The 14,285-nt window shown below is 42.0% G+C and overlaps 1 protein-coding gene across 1 annotated transcript; it reads right to left on the reverse strand.

Moving 5' to 3' along the window:
* Positions 1–11,182, reverse strand: foxn1 (forkhead box N1). The gene is made up of 9 exons (XM_069689639.1): positions 11,028–11,182; positions 7,158–7,332; positions 6,106–6,417; positions 5,689–5,775; positions 5,399–5,520; positions 5,036–5,132; positions 2,800–3,007; positions 2,141–2,590; positions 1–766 (listed from the first exon to the last, which is right to left on the reverse strand). The coding sequence occupies exons 2-9, from the start codon at positions 7,311–7,313 to the stop codon at positions 453–455; spliced, it is 1,746 nt and encodes a 581-aa protein (XP_069545740.1). The 5' UTR covers positions 7,314–7,332; positions 11,028–11,182; the 3' UTR covers positions 1–452.
* Positions 11,183–14,285: the final 3,103 nt, after the last annotated feature.

Raw genomic sequence — 14,285 nt, forward strand, 5'->3', positions numbered from 1 at the left:
TTTAAAAGGTAAATAAATAGATCAATTCACAAATACAGTCAATAATAGTGTTTTCAATAAGGAAATGTATTGTAATATTTATTTATCACTTTTTCCCCTGTTGACTTTTCCTTTTATCAAAACTATTATGATTTGCTAATTCAACAGGAGATATAATGAGGGCTCTTGAAACTTGAAAAAAATGGGTGATAAGAAATGGGTTTTCAAACAGACAAAAAATATACAAGCGCTCTTATTTTTTTTTATCAGCTGACCTGTGGATGTGAATGCAAACTGTGAATTTCTTTAGAAACCTTTTTCTTCAGAGTCCATCACCCACCGCTAAACAGACGGTTTGATAGGTCATGTGACCACCAAAAAAAAAAAAAAATGCTGAGGTACGGAGCTGCTTGCACCAGCATTGTCTGTTCGGGTTACATTAATCGTCAGTGACGCTGAAAGAGCCCGAAGGTTTACAATAAGGAGATGGATGTGGTGCAGGAGGCCAGATACCCGGTCAAACTCTCCACTCCTGAATAAACCCCATGATGCAGTCCATTCAAACAGCCATGAGGCTCGAAGTTTAGTCTGACGCCTACGTCCTCGTACTCTGCTTTACATCGACCAGCGGCAGTCACCGCTGACGTCTGACTGACAGGAGGCGGGACTTGCAGGCAGCTGCTCTGGACGTGGTGGTCCTGCAGGGCAGAGGAAGCGCATGAAGTTGTGGTGGGAACTTGAGGCTCCGACACCAGGCTGTCCTCTCTTAACTCCTCCCACAAGTTACCTGCAGAAAGGTTAGGAAACGTTAGAGGGATTTTGGAGCACACCACTTTTTCCATTATTTAGCAAAAAGATGCTGCAGCCGCACAACAATTTGCCTCACTGTCATTTAACAATTAAAGGGTAGAGGATTAATTCACGTCTTGTTAAAAACTGGTCTCCTCTCGATTTCCTTGGGAAAAGTTGGGGGCAAGGCCACAAGCACACCCATCCCCCCCCCCCCCCCCCCCCCCCCCCCCCCCCCCCCCCCCCCCCCCCCCCCCCCCCCCCCCCCCCCCCCCCCCCCCCCCCCCCCCCCCCCCCCCCCCCCCCCCCCCCCCCCCCCCCCCCCCCCCCCCCCCCCCCCCCCCCCCCCCCCCCCCCCCCCCCCCCCCCCCCCCCCCCCCCCCCCCCCCCCCCCCCCCCCCCCCCCCCCCCCCCCCCCCCCCCCCCCCCCCCCCCCCCCCCCCCCCCCCCCCCCCCCCCCCCCCCCCCCCCCCCCCCCCCCCCCCCCCCCCAGACTTTAATCAGACTGAACTTTCCTTGTTTCTCTAATTGCATGGTTAAAGAACACAAGCATCCACAGCTAGGTAAGCAGTAAGTATAAATCTTTGGTTGACTGGACACCTTATTAAAACTTGTCAGTGGTACATTTTGACATGTGACAATAGGAAGAGCAGAGTTGTAGATGGTAAAATCAATAACTGAATCTCATTTAGCTGCTTCAGTTTCAGGGTCATTATCACAACTTACTGGGACACTTAAAGAGAACAGAGCCATTGGTAATGTTATTAGTAACACCTGTTTGTTTCCCATTGTGACAAGTAAGTCTAAATGTCCGCTGTGACAAAAGGCCATTTACAGAATAAAGACAATACAGTGATTGACAAAAACCTCACATTGATCGACAGAAGACCTTTTTTTACAGCAGAGACTATGAACAACATAAGGTGAACCAAGATGCTTCACACTGATCCTAATTTTAAAGAGAGAAATATTCTGATAAAGACATCATTTTTGTACATAAACACATAATATAAACCCTTTTTTTTTTTTACTTTTTTTGTGTTGAATAAAGAATTTGAACCAGCATTTACATACCAAGCAGGACATTTGACAGCGAATAAACTTGTCAGTGCTCTCTGGTGGACAACCTATGTAACTGAGGGACTATTTCCAAATGAGCGTCTACATATTTTTCACATATTTCGCATTCTTGTGCTTACTTATCATCACTTACACTATGATGCCACCACATAAGACTTGCACATATTTCAATATCTACAGTGAGTGCTTTCTGCATTTTAGCCTGATTTCTAATTAGATCCCACAGTGAAAGTTAACATATTTCCTGCTGTGTTTTTTTCTCCGTTATGTTGTCTTTATCCGCCTCTCTTACCTTGCAGCTGCAGGTCAGTCAGACTGGGGTCGAGTGTGTCGACGTCATAACTTGCGTCTCCCTCCAACAGTAAGTCCTGCATGGTCCTGGGGACAACATCGTACTCAGCCTGCAGGGCGGCATTGTAAACAGGTGGCATCATCCCAGCCACGGGTGAGTTCAGATCTCCAGTGGCTGATGGGATGCCAGCTGCAGGCTGCTGTGAGTACATGGCAAATGAGTGGCTGGGGTGAGCAGCGGCAGGGGGGCGGTAGCAGGGCTGCTGAGGTTGAATATGAGCGTACTGTGAACGGTGAATGGGTTGGCATGCTGGTCGAAGCTGGGCTGGGGTACAAGACAACGAGGTGGTGTTGTAGATATGGGCCATTCTGGCTAACGAAGCTGGGCCGCTGTAAGGTGGCAAAGACCTGAATTTTTCTGGTCTCTCTCCCAGTAGGCGATCAAGGTTTTCTGTAACAAAAAAAGTTGGAATCAAATTAGATGTACAAAAATTATCATCTGATCAAAACCTAATTTAAAAGTCAAACATTTGTACCGATTCAAATGCAGTGATTTCTTGGTGAAATCATTTTTCTGAAAAAAGTGATTTTGCACTTCATTTTTTTTAAATGTCGTGTTCTTCAGTACTGACAACGTCTGATACATTCGGGGGGACCCACCTGGCTTTGCCATGCTCCTGCGAACAGTAACGGGGTCCTTGCGACGCCACTTGTGCAGGTCGTCCTGCATCTTCTCCACCTTGGCCGGATTGAGAGCCCACAGGCAGCCTTTACGAGAAGTGGTCCCATTTTTGTTCTCCACCTTCTCGAAGCACTTGTTCAGGGACAGGTTGTGCCGAACAGAGTTTTTCCATCCGTCAGGAGCTGTCTGAACACAGAAAGGGAATACAGAAGATGTGGAAGAAGGTTAAAGCTGCTGCTTTATGACCTCATGTTAGACGTCGAAAGTAATGATGACATGACATGATTAGGGTAGGGTTACATGCACGTGTTAATCGCTACGATGCCGGGACACCTCAAATCATTTTCAGTATAAAACATCCATTATTAATAGAAGTGTAAAATATAACCTCCTAGACATGTCAGCCTTCAAACCCCAAAGTCATTCAATCATAAGCAACACTAAAGGAAAGAAGCAAATCATTGCATTTGACAGGATGGAAGACATTTTTTTTTTGCAATTTTTCTTGAAAACTGACTGAAACCAGTTTATCTTGTGGAAATGTATTAAAGTATGAATTGACTTATATTTTTACTTACACGGAAGTTTTTGCTCCTTTGAAAAGTGAAAAGGAGCCAAAGAGAGCTGACTAGTCTACAGACATTTTAGTGGCTCTGTGATCCTAAATGCTTACGATGACAATGCTAACACTGATAATTAGGACTTGTAACATTTACCATGTTTGCTATCTTAATTTAGCATGTTAGCATGCTGAATGCTGCTGAGGCTCATGGGGATGTTGTTAGTTTAGCAGACATTTAGGTGTTGGATAAATTCCAATGTTGGTCTGATGGTGGTGCTAGATGAAAACTTAAGGGATGTTATTACAATTCATCATGTTGAGAACAAAATATTTGCACAGAATTTCATGGCAATCTATTCAAAGTTGAGGCGTTCAACCTGCCCTCAAGGACCAAAGTGTTGCAAAATACTAACCAGCCAAATGGGAAAAAACAAAAACTCCTTTTAGTCTAATTTGTTTTTACTGTTTTTTGTTTTGAAATGTCCTATTTTGCCTTCTTGATAGTGTTCATTAAAGAAATCTGGCCTCGCTGCAGCTCTCTCCAACTGCTTGATTGAGTTTCAGTGTCTATGTGTCAAACATTGTAATTTAAATATTATGAGATTTGGTACAAATTCATTTCAATGCAGCCAACAAAATCAGGACACCCAGTCCTCCTTTGAGGAAACATTACAACATATATACTCATCTTGCCACCATCTGCTCAGTGAATGATATCTGCATGCCATAACAAGTGTCCACTGAACTCAAGTGAACTGAAGTGAAACATCCTTGACACTATTCAGAAAGTATGTAGATGTATCTCAGAGCAGCTTTTGCAAAATGCACCTGACTTTTCTTTGAATATCACTTTTATCATCTGTCTTGTATATTTTCTAGCCCTGCAGCCAATGTTTAATGTTACAGGCAGCTGTTTGGAAAGAAGCCATGTATAAGGTGCCTTCTTGAATAATGAATGCCAGCAAGTCTTTGAGCTTTTTTCCAGAGGTGAGTCTGAACTTATCTGATTTGTAGATAGCTGAAATTCTTTGGAAAATCTACAGTATTTGTGATGCCCAGGGGTTAAACTGAGGTTCAATCCTGCAGCTGCCTCATTTAATCAATAATAATGCACAATGTATAATAAATTCATAACACGAATATATCTGCAAACTACTTTCTTAACTAAATTAATTATCACATCTGATGTCCTGAATGGTTCAATGGTTGCTGCCCATGCCAGCTTGGTGCCTTAACAGGTTCTTGCCCTTGTGGTCCAGAGCCACCCAGCTGCAGGTGTAGCACACTGTGACATTAGTCATTAGAGGGATTTAATAGGTGCAATTAATGTCAGCTACAACACACGTGGTCTGGGTGATCCTTTAAAAAAAACCCACTGGAAACACCCAAAGGCTACAGAAGAGGATTCAACAGGAGAACCTGCTTATGCAAACTTGTGCACACACATTGTTCCATTTAGATTTACTCAGTCAGCGGGAATGTTGTTCTCATGAGGCCAAGGAAGCAGGTTTCATATCCCAACTGAGATTTAGACTAAATAAATGTCAATCTCTCTCTCTTTTTTTTTTTTCTGATGGTGCAACTGATGAGCCGAACAGTTTTAACGTGTTCAAATTCAGTGAGTGTTATAAAGACAACATGTACTGAAGTACCTTGAAATATGGGAAGTGTTCTGTCATGAAGCTGTAGATCTCACTGACTGGCAGACTTCCTGTTTTACTGTTCCTCAGAGCCATGAAAATCAAGATGCTGCAGTGATAAAGGAGAGATTTCACGTCAGCATTTTACTCATATTTAGACACAAAAAAAAAGCACAAAAAGCAAAATTAAGTACTGCAACCATATGGAATGAAATTTCCTTATTTTTTAAAACTTTCAAGCAAGAGCTAATGTTAGCAGATTAACCTGAAGATGATAATCTCTCAAGAACTATAGAAAATTGTTGCTTTAAATGTGATTATGTAATAAAAAGTAAACAAAAATATAAATGTTGGTGAAATGTGATGCAGTGTTACCTGTATGAGTAAACAGGTTTGGGGAAGAGCAACTGTGTGGCGCTGTCCTGGTGTGATTGAGAGGAGAGACTTTCTAGAGAATATTTTGACTGGTTGTTATTCGGATACAGTTCAGATGAGACCTGGAGAGAACACACACACAACAAAATCATGACCTGACAGCAAGTAAAATGTTGTTCCAAACCACTCTCTGAACACACTGCGATACCGTCGAATTGTAAAAGTTAAGCCACATCTGTCACTCCTGTTTTTTTATTAATTGTCACACATCCTGTCCTCTACTCGCTCACCTGCTGTAGAGTCGATGAGCTGTGGGGTGCATAGCTTTGAGACAGAAAGCAGGCGGGCTCCACTGGAGCAGCTGGTGGGTATGAGCTCTACAAATATTAAGAAACAAAAACAAAGTGTTCGGAGAAGCCATCAAAACTTGTGTAATCGTGCTGCTCCGTTTTTTTAATTGCTGACAATGTTTTCAAAGTGTCATTAAATGAATTATTTTAATAATACGAATTACAGCCACTTTAACATTTATATTCAAATTAATTCTCCTATGTTACCTGAAATGCTTCAGTGTGTGCAGGTATGTGTGTGTTTTTTCCCTTTCCATACAGTAGGATTTATACAGTCGTCAAATCACCTTCCCGATATCAGCTCGCTTTGGATTGGGTAGGCGAGTGTGCAAATGAGTGTAAAATAAGTCCAGAAACCTGAATGCTGACGTTGTACGGGTCCCAGGATGTCGGCACCTCGCTGCTGTGTGAATGAGTGTCAGGACTGCACACCTCCTGCAGACGACTGAAGGAAGAAGAGCACTGCTGGAAGCAACCTGCAGCCGCCACTGCTCCATCGCTGAACTGTCGGCGGTACGGGTGGAAACGGTCGGAGTCGACGGACCCTCTGACCCCTGACCCTGAGCCGAAGGCCCCTTCGGTGCTGTGCCTCCTATTCACAGGTGCAGTACTCAAGCTGAAGGTGTTGTTCTCTTGCTGGGTGAAGCAGACATCTCCGCCCTTTTTAGTCTGTGGTGTGATCATCATCACAACAGATACACATCATTAAAAGTGCAAATTACAATTTACACAAACTGTTGTGAAACCTATCAGAGGCGGCATCAGTGTGTAAGTCTCGTCTGCATTCCTGTTTTAAACCGAGACTCGACGATGATGCAATGCTTACTGGGACTCCCTTAGGTCACTACTTGAAAACCTCCTCTCTACCACAGAGAATTGTCTCAGCCTTTCATTCACATATATTAAAATATTTTTTTTTGTTTACTTTTCTGGGACAGGAGAACCCATTCTTTTTTCTTTCCTTTTTATTTTTTAGCCTGGCCAGGTAACATAAGCTGGCATACGTTAACTCTCTATCGAGGCCAACCTGGATACTTCCAACCTTTAACCGGTTGCTTGAAGTAGTTTTATGTGTTACATCTCATTAAAACTTATGAGCATGCTATCAATCTTTACATATATACCTACCTGCAGGAGAAAAATATGAACTATTCTGTTAAGAGTTTGCCATCGAATATGGTTTGTCCTGCAAAGGTATTAGTTTACTTTACAAAAGAAATGTTGATAGATTGCAGGTTTGTCGACGGAAATTCCATGAAGGTGATTTATTAAGTGTGTATTGAGTTCAATTCCAAAAAAAACTCCCTCCTGTCAAATCTGTACATACTGGAGAGCAGACAGCAGCGACGTCAGGACTGAATATCTATTTCCACAGGATTGAAACAGAAATGCCTACGGCGGTTCAGTACCTGTGATTCTGCCATGTGTTGGCAGGAGGTCCCACGGGGCTCACAGGTGTGCAGGCCGACCTGTGGGGTTGATGTTTGAGACCTGCTGCTGGTGCTGCTGCTGGTGGTGCTGGTGCTGCTGGTGCTGGTGGGGGAAAACGTCGGTGAGTGTGACATTCTGCACCAAAATACACTCCTGTGAAGAGAGTGGAGAAAGAAAAAAAAAAAACCTGCTGATTGTGAGAGGAAAGCTGCATCAAAACATCATTAGCTGAAGATGAATTGTTGGGGGGGGAGGGGGGCTACAATTCAAATTAAATGTTACGCAAAGCTCGAAACGCTTTATTGGGACGTGTATCAATGAGAGGATAAGATTGATTGTGCTGAATATTCGTGTGATAAATAGGATGGAGCTACATCCTGCAGCTGTTCAGCTTAGTCTATCTTAGTTTAGCACACAGACTGGAAACACAGGGACACAGCTAGCAACGCTAACCAAATCTGCCTAGCAGCAGCTCTATAGCTCGCATGTAAACATATTGTGTATTGTTTGTTTAAGATGCACAATAACTGAAGTGTAAAAAAAAAATGACAAGTTGTGGTTTAACAGTAGGTTATGTGCCGGACTATCTCTTGACCGGCCGCAGTGTGTAGTATCAAAAAGCAGACCGGCTATTTCCCTCGGTTTCCAGTTTCATGCTAAGCTAAGCTACATGAAAGTGGTGTCAATCTTTTTACCCAACTCTCAGCCAGAAAGCAAAGAACCAAAAAATGTCAAAGAGTTCCTTTAAAACGTGGAAACTAAATAAGAGAGGAAAAGTTAAGTGGAAAGTTGTGACATTTGATTTATACGACAGGAAGCGATTCTGACATGTTTTGAAAAGTCTCTTCTGTTCACTGATCCTTTGAGATCATATCTTGTCCGTCATTACTCTTCTGTAAATCTGGGAGACACACTAAACCCCGTCCTCTGACAGTATGAGCGCAGGCGTGGGAACAGTCGAGTTCATTTTCATTGCCAGTACATGACAACAGTGGACGTACATGGGGCAGGAGTTCATCCAACCGAGTGTGAAGAAGTGTTATCTGATCCCAGCGGAGGCGAGAGACACGTGGCCCCGCTTCCAGTAAAGGTGAACTCAACCTCCACATAAACCAAGCTCATTAAAACTGCCAACAAACCGTGGCTGTTAGGTCACGTAAAGCCAAATAATGCTGAGGCAGATCGAGGTGAAATCCGCCGCTTCTCTTGTAATGTGTGTGTGTGTGTGTGTGTGTGTGTGTGTGTGTGTGTGTGTGTGTGTGTGTGTGTGTGTGTGTGTGTGTGTGTGTGTGTGTGTGTGTGTGTGTGTGTGTGTGTAAGAGAGAGAAGTAGCAGTCGTAGCGCTTTCTGCTCAGATCAAAGGAGGCTAAAGTGTCGAGGTGAAAGTGGAGAGATCGCCTTTTTCATCGCTGTGGCAACAAATCCTCTCATCTGCTTGACAGACACACGGTCATCGGCCAGAACGGATACACTTACAGAAAGTGAAGTGGGAACCTAAGTGTGTGTGTGTGTGTGTGTGTGTGTGTGTGTGTGTGTGTGTGTGTGTGTGTGTGTGTGTGTGTGTGTGTGTGTGTGTGTGTGTGTGTGTGTGTGTGTGTAAAGAAATTGTGCATGTTAAAACAAATATTTCACCTGTTTGCAAAGTTGCACCTGTTTTTACTGATCCAACACAAAGACAATGTGTTTGCTCACTTTGCACAGCATGGACTGCAAATTTTTATTACAAAAAAAAAAAAATACAATGAGTTATCTCAGGACATTGATGTGTGTTTTCAGGGGGGGGGGGAGGAATATTAATACTCATAATACTACTACTAATAACAATAATATTATATTTGTATTTTACAAAAGAAGCAAGCACATGTTATTCAAACCTGGATGATGACGTTCGGTCACAACTTAAAAATCTTGATCATACATCTTCAATATATTCAGAGGATTTAAATGTCTTCAAGGACTTTGGAAATCCCTTTACAACAGCAATATCACAGGATATTTATTTCTGGATAATTGGATCCATAGTTCCGTGACTGAGATGTAATATTAACACACAAGAGGCTCAAACTGCGGCAGGACAGATGGTTTATGAGCACAAAAGTAATAATTGGTTGAGCCGTGAGGAAGAAGTCAGGATCAGAAACGCATCTGTTTTTTGTAGAATCGTGTCCACAAATGGTTCAAATGAGCTCTGGGTCGCTTGATTCTATCATTTGGTTTCATTCGTTTGTATTTGTTGGCAAATGTAGAGAATATTTGATGCAATATAAACAGCACTGCTCCTGATCGTGAGTTGACAGCGCAATAAGATGTGACCACTTAACATTCCTTAGCAACTTAGGAGTGGTTCTTTCTGTAGGTTCAGCCAAAGTATTTCAGGAATGAATTATCTTCGAAGTAAATGAGTAAAGTAAACATGTCACGTCTGATACTCTTAATCATTGTGAAAAATAATTTTAGGCTGTTTCATAATGGACGTTTCTTTCTGCTGGACCGTTTGCAGTGGTGAAATGTAACTGAGCAGATTTCCTTACAGATTTACTGTAAGTAAATGTACTTGCAGTAGAACTTCTACTTTACCTCTATTACTTTACCTGCACTGCTATTGTACTATTTATTTGACAGCACTCAAGAACAAAACTATCAAGCGGCATTTAATAAAGTAATTAAAATTATCTTTACCACCACCAGCTACAGCTTATTGCTCACAGTGACACTGACAAGGCTCCATGGCCTAATCAGCACCATCATTACCATCCTTCTACTGAACACATAAAGCCTCCATAAATCATGAACCTGCACTCTCCTCCTCCTCCTCCTGCTGAAACATGTCATCTTAATATGCAAATCTTACTATTTGTGTTTTGATTTTGTAACAGATTGTTGTGTAACCAGTGCTGATGCCTGGGAGGGATGAAAGTCATACAAGGGAATTATGCTCTCACAAGTGGAAGCAACCAGCAAGACACAAGACACCAAAGCAGTTTGACTTTCTGATCTTATCTTTATGGTTTGAATGAATTAACAAAAGTTTGTGGTTTGGCAAACAGGAGAAGATAAATACATCTAACAAAAAATGTCCACAGATTGCCAACTATCTGAGCTCATGTGGGATTTGAAGCGCTGTGTAAGTCACTTGCTGCATAGCGTGCAGTGTGTTTGTATTGTCGCAGGGGTCTTCAGCCTGGATGCAGCGTCAGAGAATAAAACCATCTACCACACTAGACTTTCATCGAAAGATCTAAAGCCTGACTTTTGGTTGGGACGTTTAAGAATTTACCTCCTGTTCTCTTCGGTCATTTCTTATCATCTGTGATAAAATCACACACACATGACTGAGTGTGACGGTTTTACAAGTTCATCGTCTGTCACTGCACCAAATCTGATGATGGTCACTAATTGGAAAAATTATTATTATTTTTTTGTATTTCTTTATGAATATTTTTTGCTGTGGTGCCATAATTCATCCTCGGGGTCATCCTCCATACATAATATATATATACTTTTTATTTCAATTAACTTCTGGTTCAAAAGATGTCTTTCTAATCCAACATTTTGGAGCACATCTACTGTCAGGGTCAGTGCAGCCATCAGCACGTTATGGTATCACAGCTTTACAAAAAAAAAATGTATGAAATAGCTGATTTTAAATGTGTAAAAAAAATTGTTACAAACAATAGTAAATCTGATTGTCATAGAATTAATTGTCAGGATTATAAACTGACAGTTCTGTTGACTGTTCTGCTGCCACTCAGTTTTACAGAGGTTGGCCAACATTCAACTCCTACAGCAGTGCCAACTGTATTAATACAGAATAACTCGCATGTTGGAAAACTGTCAAATACACTCACCTAACTTCTGGATTCAATAGCTGCCCTCGCTCTTCTTTGTGAAGCTGTAGTTCCAGTCGAATTTGCTCACTCACTCCTGTGACCTCTGTTGACGCCTTACGTCCATTTCCCTCGTGGGCCTGTGCACTTGTAGCATCCTTCACACTGACAGTGAGGCACTTCGATTAGATTGACTGTCTAGATGTGTATGGAAATGGTTGATGGGTTGGTTTCAGATTTTGGCAGCTCAGAATATCAACCTCAGAGTGTGTGTGTGTGTGTGTGTGTGTGTGTGTGTGTGTGTGTGTGTGTGTGTGTGTGTGTGTGTGTGTGTGTGTGTGTGTGTGTGTGTGTGTGTGTGTGTGTGTGTGTGTGTGTGTGTGTGTGTGGCACTCGTCCAGACTAGCCCAGCAATAAGATACACAGAAAGAAAAACCTGCTGCAACAGGTTCCCAAAGATCTGCCGGTGCAGTCATCGGCAGCTGGCAGCGCTCTCTTCCTCCTTCCATCGTTCTTTCTTTGCCTGACTGAATAACTACTTGTCTAAATGGGACATAAGATACACTACGATCACAGCCAGTGGCAGAGAGCCGGCACCGTGCCATGCTTTCTGAGCTTGCCCGTGGCAAAGACTGTCTTAAATGTGTATCATCTTCCACTTAACTGTTGAGTACTCAAACAAACATGTGCACAAGTAAACACAGGAAGGAACGTTGGAGCGTTTGAAGCCTGCAAGAGCACCTGCAACATACCAGATGCACCAAAAAACAACAACAACAACAACACAATACGCAAACTACTATGGTAAACAGAAGCAGTCAGTCAAGAAATGTCAGTCTCTGATTCAACAACAACAGTTATCGTTGTAATTATTGGACGTACCCACCAGCCAGGCTGCTGCAGTCTGCAGGATGTGAAGTCAAACTAATCTCAACTCCACCAGGCAGCTCCTTCACACGTTTTAAGATGCTCTTTTCATGCTCTTGAGAAAAGTAGACTTTTAAATGGTGACATTGTAAGCTCGAAGAGAGAGGAAGGTGGAGAGATGAAGCAGAAAGTGAGAGAGGGACTCGAGGTATGTCAATGCAGGTAGATTCCTATCCTATCCTCCCAATGAACCAGGAACAGCAGCAGCCTTAGCTCGTAGCTATACCTTAAACAAACCCTGTCCTCAGTGAGAGGGCGAGGCAGAATGACAGAGAGATAGAGGATTAATTACAGATTGAATAAACTCTTGTGTTACAGTGCAAGGCCTCTGCAGAGTGAAGCTACTGCCGAAGGCTCTTTCTGCCAAAGACAGAGTTCTTGAGGAGGGAGTGATATGAGAACAGATTCCAGGGGGCCCTTCAGTGAAAGTCTCATTGTCTTCAGGAAAATAATTGCTCAGGTGTTCTCAGTTGCAATATCATGTTTTCCAGAACTAGATCATGTGATGGATCTTTTATAATCATAAAAGCAACAAAGCTGCTCTGATAATCACAAGTCAGTGAGTTTATACAATCCTTTACTCATCACTTAAGGAATGGCGTGGTAACAGGTAACTCTATTTGAAATATGCAGTCATACTTCATGGTTCATGTGTATCTTCGTATGCATGCTATTTTTTGCTATTTGCCAACCAGGATACGACTAATATAAAAAGGTCATACAAGGCATGAACTGCTGCAGTGAAGAGTTCTCTGACACCCACATATCACACTTATGCAGCGCATGGAAAGCACCTGCTGTTATTGCACTGACTGTGTGATACGATGTGGCCTCGATGACATTTACATGCTACAACTAAACAGTTGTAACACGAAACAAACAGTAGCGACGTATTTTTCTGCTGCAGTGACAGATAGTTGAGGTTGAGGTCGAGTCGTGTGTATGTGTCATACTGGACGACTAGTCTGTGCCCGTGTTGGTGTGTCTGTCACCACTGTGCTCCACGCTCAACTACTGTTGGATACATTTGGGGATATGTCAAGTTTTTACCAAGCGCAATTATCAGGCCAGATTTTTAGACCAGAAAAACTCAAATACATGCAAAACTAGTGACATGCCCACGAGCATCAGCTGCACTTTTTGTTTAATAGTAACCTTAAAATGTTTGTATGCTAAACTAAGTAGTTCAACATAAGAATTTAAATATTCTAAAAATGTTGGCATTTAGTATGGAATCAATAAACAAAAAAAGAGTTAAAAAAAAAAACTAAAAGTGAGAAAACCGAAAAAATATTACTTAAGATTTTGAGTAGCAGAAATACTGTATGCTTTGTGTGTTGCCTCAAGACCTCTCAGATTTATCTTTCGACCCTTTGGTGATCCCAAGCCTGAGTTTGGAGACAACTGCTGTAACTCATTCTGACTGGAATGAAGATCTGTCATTGTCATTGTTTTTGTTCACGTTGAGTGACACGAACAATACATTGATGATCACTGAGGTAAGACTACATTTTGGAGACACTGTCAACACAGAAGCAGAGCAGCCACACAAACCCAGTTCTCAACCTCGGTTTAATCATCAACATCTCCCAGCAGGAGTAATGATTGTCAGTGAAGCATAAAAAATAAAAAAAGAACTCTTTTTTTTTTTTTTTTTTAAACAGCAAACATTACAGATAGGTTGGAGATGTGGGGAAAGTCAAAAATGGTCACGAGCAGGAACTAAACCACAGATGTTAAAATAATAGATCCTAACACTCAAAATGAATCAAACCAGCAACTGGTTGAAAGTAGCAAACTTCTTCTCCCGAGGCTTTTACTGGGAGAAATGTAGTGATGCAGATTAATCAATAAATGACAATTTGATAACAGCAGACCTCCATGATTGCTGTAAATATCGTAGATCTGTTATCCTTTCCAAATTCAGGAATATCGAACGGTAGGTTTTGCCTTTACAATCTTAGTGAAGTGGCATTATGCCCCTCTCGAAGCATTTTAATGATGAAAGAATGCTGATTGTTTTATTTTCATGTACTTTTGCAATACCTTGTTTCTATCATCTATTCAAGAATTTCTCTGGAAAATGTCTTGCACCAACCCACACCTAAACCTGTCTGAGTGGATAAACGTATGAAACAACATGTTTGTTGACAGACAGACTTGTGTTTTTACTACCACCCAAACAATTCTGATGATTTTCTTTTAATGCATTTATAAATCTGAGTATGCGTGTAAGATCAAATCAGAATTTAAGTCAAATTCCATATTTTAAGTCATGGGAATCAGTGATTTATGAGTGAAAACTCAAGAAGAAAACACTGCGAGTCCCCGAGGCAGTGAGCTTCACCACCG

This window comes from Brachyistius frenatus, unplaced genomic scaffold (genome assembly GCF_029030835.1).
Source record: "Brachyistius frenatus isolate BFR_SWC_R1_liver_20210118 unplaced genomic scaffold, ASM2903083v1 Contig_1, whole genome shotgun sequence".
Classification (NCBI taxonomy): domain Eukaryota; kingdom Metazoa; phylum Chordata; class Actinopteri; family Embiotocidae; genus Brachyistius; species Brachyistius frenatus.